We start from the raw sequence: 6,127 nt of genomic DNA, 5'->3' as shown, positions 1-6,127 counted from the left end.
ATCTCTCTTATCCCATTATCAATAAATGATGGAGAATGTTATATTTACAAACTTTTTATTTACAAACTAATATTACTGATCAGACTTAATATAATTTATAAATTTATAAAAAAAATTATCAATATAACCCTAATCATAAATAATTATAGGGGTTTGCATTTGTCATTTTTAAGATGACACAACAAACTTTTCTACACACAATATTTTGTGAGGCCCACACTTTTTGAAGAAAAAAAAAATTACGGCATGCAAAACGAATCTCTATAACATTACACAATCACTTTTTTTACAACATAACGGGACAGTGGGCAAAGTGCCACTGTTGGCAAAAAAAAACACCAAAATGCCACGTGGCATATTTCGCTACACTGTGTAGCGAAATATACCACGTCAGAACCAAAAATGTCACGTGTCAGACTGTGAGAATTTGAGAATTTTGCTACACAGTGTAGCGATATTCTCCCTGTCTGACACGTGGCATTTTTGGTTCTGTGCATTCTGACGCGGCATATTTCGCTACACAGTGTAGCGAAATATGCCACGTGGCATTTTGGCAAAATTTACTGTTAACGTAGCATTTTGGTATTTTTTTTTTTTCAAAAATAACACTTTAACCACTATTCCGAACATAACTCTTATAAAACTCATAATTATAATCAAATAACAATACAACACAATCACTTTTTCATAATACAAATTCATATAAGTATCAGTTTTTAGTCAAGGGAGCATTGAATGATTTTATCTTCCCAAGAACTCAGATATTTACGTTGATGTCCAAACGAGCGAGGAGCATCGACCTAATACTCTATATTGAGGTGAGCAAGTACAACTCTTGCTTATTTTAAAGTGAATACTGCCTCTAGCTTTCATGGTGAATATGGTAGTTGATGCTTGTTGGAGCCTTGGAGGACAACACCATAATGGTCCATGTTCGAATGCTGGTATAGTCCAAAAAAAAAATTTGAATAATGCCAAGTGCGCTTCACAAATGCATAAAAAAGTTAAGTGAAATAATTAATAAGTGGATGATAAGAGTTGTACAAATATAAAATAACAACAACGTTAATGTCTGCAAATAAAATTATTTTTAAAAAATATCTTTTGTTATATTTATACCTTATTTCTTTTATAAATATTAAATTTCACTACTCTAATAATTGTTTTAAAAGTTTTTATAAAATATATAGTCTAGTTAATGAAATTTCATAAAATTATAAAATTGAAATTTAATTTAATTTACGTTATTTTTTGTAAATAAATTTAAAATATAAGTTTAAGGTAAATTTTACTTTTTATAATTTTTGTTCACTTGAGTTTTGACACTTATAAGCTTGAGTATAGGTCTTTATAATTTTATATCCTTAATTTAAAGTTTCGATCTAAACCAAAACTTTAATAAATTAAATTATAAAAAACATTATTCCTAAAAAATAATCCTTTACTTTTATGAATAAAAATTACAGGTAGTTAAAATTGAAATAAATATTAAAAATTAAGATAAATACAATGAATGAAATCTAAATAATTGAAAAATACAAATGTACGGATCAAAATTTAAAAACTAAAAAATTTAAATATTATAATTTAAATATTAAATTATAAAATTAATGTCATTTTCCAATATTTTACGTAACTAATACAATTAATTTAAGCGTAATTTACCAAAACTTGTCAGGTGACACTAAGGGTGGTCAACTGCTCCATTGCACGGACACGCGATATTTTTTAAAAAATACGTGTCGGACATCGACACCAGTGGCGGAGCCACTTGAAAGGTAGGCACCACCTAATTTTTTAAAATGGTATAGATTTTCTTAAAAAAAAATTTGATACAGCCTTTATATTAGTTGGATCTTTAAAAACAATATAACTTTGGCACCATCTAATTCTATTGGCTGGATCTTTTCGCACTACCTAGCTTTTTTCTCTGGCTCCGCCACATTCGACACACTCCAACACGTTTCGACACGCATCCGACACGTGGTCAATGTTTTATGACAGGTGGTCAATGTTTTAGGACACGTGATCAATGCTCCGACACATTTTTTAGAGACGCGGTCAACTTTTTCCATCACGCAATCAACGCTCGGACATGCATCCAATATTTTTTTTTAAAGCTTAATTTTATTTTATTAACTAAACATAAAAAAATAATTTAAAAATCAATTTTTTTCTATTATGAAATTTGACATGAAAAATTAACAAGGCAAAAATTATTTTGATTTATATTTATATTATAAAATTTAGATATTTGATTGGTTATATGACTTATTATGGGTTGTTATATGTATTAAATATAAATTATATTATATATATTAAAAATATTATTTAATATCAAAATATGTCTCAACGTATCGAAATATGACATTTTTTAAAATTAACATATCAGCATGTCGTGTCGTGTCTCGTGTCAGTATCGGTGCAACATAGATTACCTATGTAATTTAGACTCGATTTAGTGTTAAGTGGCAAACTCAGAGAGTTGAGTCCTAGATGTACATTAATTTGGGCGTAACTTATCTTGAAATATTTAAATTACAATTTTTAAACTTTTTTCCCAAAATTTAAATAATTGAACATATAGCTACTGACAGAAAAAAAAGAATTAAAAATTCTATTCATCTTACCTAAAAAAAGAGAAACATTACATAAGCTAAAAAAAAGTCAAAGCCAGGGCTTCCCAACTAGTTTTTTGTTTTTAGTACAAACTACAAAGGAGTATTCATAGTCTGCATTTTCGTGGAAGGTACAAACTCTGCAACTCTTTCGGAATAGCTTTCCATGTTTTGAAGATCCAAACAGAAGACAAAAATGATTACTCATTGTATTTTCTCTGTTAATCCACTTCTGACTTCACCCTGCTTCCACTTTAAAGGTACTTTCCCTTAAATGACCATTTTTCCTTGTTCTTTTTTTATGTCTCATTATTAGCTGTTTTAATTAAATCAGTGCTAGAAACAGATGAAAAAGGGTATGTATAATTATATTCCCAAATATATATCTATGAAAAATTTTCATGAAGGGCAAAGACAAAGGGTTGAACCTCCTAAGCATGATTCTAAAAGTGGTTTAAATCATATGGTATCAGGGTGAATTATTATAACTCTAGAGCTGGTTTGAGTTATACACATTTCTTGGTTTTAATTAATTTACTTAGGCAAATCTTTTATCAATTCATTGCCTTTTTCATATAAAATGAGTTAATTGTTAAGTTGTATAACCAAATTGGTTTTGTGATTTTGTTTTTATATCTCATTGCTGATTTTACTTTCCTCAATTTAGTAGTATAGCTTGGTTATCACATTTTCTTGTTGGTTAACTTCAGTTGAAAAGCAATGGACTCAGGGATTTGCCTTGAATGTAAAGCCTATGCATGTGAGGCTTTCAAATGCCTGCACAGTGAGAGCAACTTTGGATGCGAGTAAATCAATTGAAATTCCCCACCAATGGTACAATATAATTGCAGATCTTCCAGTTAAACCACCTCCACCATTGCATCCTAAGACTTATGAACCAATCAAAGCAGAAGATTTGTCACCTCTTTTTCCTGATGAGTTAATTAAACAGGAAGTCACCAGTGACAGATTCATAAACATACCACATGAAGTTCTTGATGTCTACAGCCTTTGGCGCCCAACCCCTCTCATTAGGTTTGATTATCTACCGTTAAGTTATTTTATACGGGTATAAGTTACACTTTTGATCTTTGTAGTTGATCTCACTTATATCTAATGGCTCGAATTTATTAGTTATGTGAGCCGTTAGATACAAGTGGACTGATGGCTAAGATTGAGTATAAGACTACCGATGAAAGTTGATCCTCTCCCTATATATGTATATTTTCATATTTTTTGTCAGTTTGAACTGTAATTAGAAGATTCTTATATATCTCTGGTGAATTTAGAGCCAAGAGACTGGAAAAACTTCTTGACACACCTGCCAGAATTTACTACAAGTATGAAGGTGTAAGCCCAGCTGGATCACACAAACCTAACTCTGCTGTTCCACAAGCCTGGTATAATGTACAAGAAGGTGTCAAGAATGTTGTGACAGAAACTGGTGCTGGACAGTGGGGAAGTGCATTAGCCTTTGCATGCAGCATATTTGGCCTTGGTTGTGAGGTAGTGGACTATGAAGATTAAATTCATGAAGAATTTACCCAATTGACCTAATGGATTTGCTCATTGCTCAATCAAAGATGTCTTGAATTTTACTAACTTCTTGCTATTATTCTTACATTTAACTATGTGTCTAAACTAAGAAGTTATAATGCATGTCTGTTTACAGCTAATTAGAAAAAATTTAGTTGAAATTCCATCCAAGTAATTTTGTGTTCTGAAATAAGTCATCAAGTGATTGATCAATTCAAGACAATAATTAGAATTGTGCATATGATTTTATTCTAGCTCTGAAGCTATAAAAGCCATGAAACTATGATGTTTAGTTGAATAATTTGTGTAGGTGTGGCAAGTTCGTGCTTCTTATGATTCAAAACCATATAGAAGATTGATGATGCAGACATGGGGTGCAAAGGTACACCCATCTCCATCTATGATTACTGAGGCAGGCCAGAGAATGCTTCAAAAGGATCCATCAAGCCCAGGGAGTTTAGGCATTGCTATATCAGAAGCTGTTGAAGTTGCAGCAAAAAATCCTAATACCAAGTACTGCCTAGGGAGTGTACTCAATCATGTTTTACTCCACCAAAGTGTTATAGGAGAAGAGTGCCTCAAACAAATGGAAGCTATTGGAGAAACCCCAGATGTCATCATAGGATGTACTGGTGGTGGCTCCAACTTTGCAGGACTTAGTTTTCCATTCCTTAGAGAGAAACTAAATAAGAAAATTAACCCTGTTATAAGAGCAGTTGAACCTGCAGCATGTCCTTCATTAACAAAAGGAGCATATATATATGATTATGGTGACACAGCTGGGATGACTCCATTGATGAAAATGCATACACTTGGGCATAACTTTATTCCGGATCCAATTCATGCTGGTAATTAATTGTTATGCTGAGAGAGTTTATCTCTTCTTCTTTTTCGGTACACTATCTCTTATTTATTAGTGGTATGTTTTATATTAACATTTTTGCTTACTTGTAGGGGGTTTGCGTTACCATGGTATGGCACCATTGATCTCACATGTTTATGAGTTGGGTTTAATGGAAGCAATTGCAATTCCACAAAATGAATGTTTTCATGGTAATTCACATTTTCCTATGATTCATAACAATAAGCAAGTTTGGATACAATCATGCATTTTTTTCTTCTCTCTTATTTCACAAAAAGAGGGCAAGCATGATTACTGAAAAAGTTACTCCTTTGTGACTGAAAAGGTCACGGATTCGAATCCGGGAACTTGTATAAAAGCCACCTCACCCTCGCTAGTAGGGACTTAATGGAGAGTGGTTTCTTTTTTTCTCTATCTTCTTTTGCTTTTTATTTGACTTCATTGGTCGAACTTAATTAGTTCGACATAAAAGTGATGTTGATGGTTACAGGTGCGATACAGTTTGCAAGGTCTGAAGGGTTGATACCAGCTCCTGAACCAACTCATGCCATAGCTGCAACCATTAGGGAAGCTCTTCATTGTAGAGAGACAGGAGAGGCCAAGGTTATTCTGACAGCAATGTGTGGACATGGCCATTTTGATCTGCCAGCTTATGAGAAGTATTTGCAAGGTACTATGGTTGACCTTTTATTCTCAGAGGACAAGTTGAAAGCTTCATTGGCCAATGTTCCTCAAGTGACAACTTGAATTGTCCCATTTCTATTACAAAAGACTTTGAGGAACAAGGAAAGCATGTTAGTGTTTTCTTTTTAATTTCAAACGTATGGTTCTCTGAACACAACCATGTATCTGATTTTGTTTTAATAATTAAGATAGAGTTATCATCTGAAGATCGAATAAGGTACTCTTTAGATTGTGCAAATGATTAACTCTCTCTTACTCACACTTTAATTCCCAACTTGGTCATATTTAAGTTCTTAAAATCATAAAAACCAAATAAAAATTTAGAAATCTAAATTTGACTTTGAATGTATTATTTCTTCCTTTTTAGTGGGTCTCACCCACTTTTGATGTGTTGCAATTTGTTTCATGCAACATAAGAAAAATAAAA

The 6,127-nt window shown here is 32.2% G+C and overlaps 1 protein-coding gene across 2 annotated transcripts; it reads left to right on the top strand.

The window, feature by feature from the left end:
• Positions 1-2,742: 2,742 nt before the first annotated feature.
• LOC133298383 (uncharacterized) lies at positions 2,743-5,886 on the top strand. 2 transcript variants are annotated; one of them, XM_061497650.1, is made up of 6 exons: positions 2,743-2,878; positions 3,329-3,653; positions 3,908-4,124; positions 4,465-5,002; positions 5,109-5,207; positions 5,507-5,886. In XM_061497650.1, the coding sequence occupies exons 1-6, from the start codon at positions 2,815-2,817 to the stop codon at positions 5,761-5,763; spliced, it is 1,500 nt and encodes a 499-aa protein (XP_061353634.1). In that variant the 5' UTR covers positions 2,743-2,814; the 3' UTR covers positions 5,764-5,886. The 2 variants fall into 2 exon arrangements, with proteins under 2 accessions (XP_061353634.1, XP_061353635.1); XM_061497651.1 differs by having other exon boundaries at positions 2,772-2,878; positions 3,349-3,653.
• The last annotated feature ends 241 nt before the right edge of the window (positions 5,887-6,127 follow it).

The sequence above is a fragment of the Gastrolobium bilobum genome, unplaced genomic scaffold, assembly GCF_033153095.1.
Source record: "Gastrolobium bilobum isolate Gb01-03AN ecotype WA unplaced genomic scaffold, APGP_CSIRO_Gbil_v1 utg34958, whole genome shotgun sequence".
Taxonomy (NCBI): domain Eukaryota; kingdom Viridiplantae; phylum Streptophyta; class Magnoliopsida; order Fabales; family Fabaceae; genus Gastrolobium; species Gastrolobium bilobum.
Note: the sequence above shows the minus strand (reverse complement) of the source record. Positions and strands in the feature narration are given on the sequence as shown.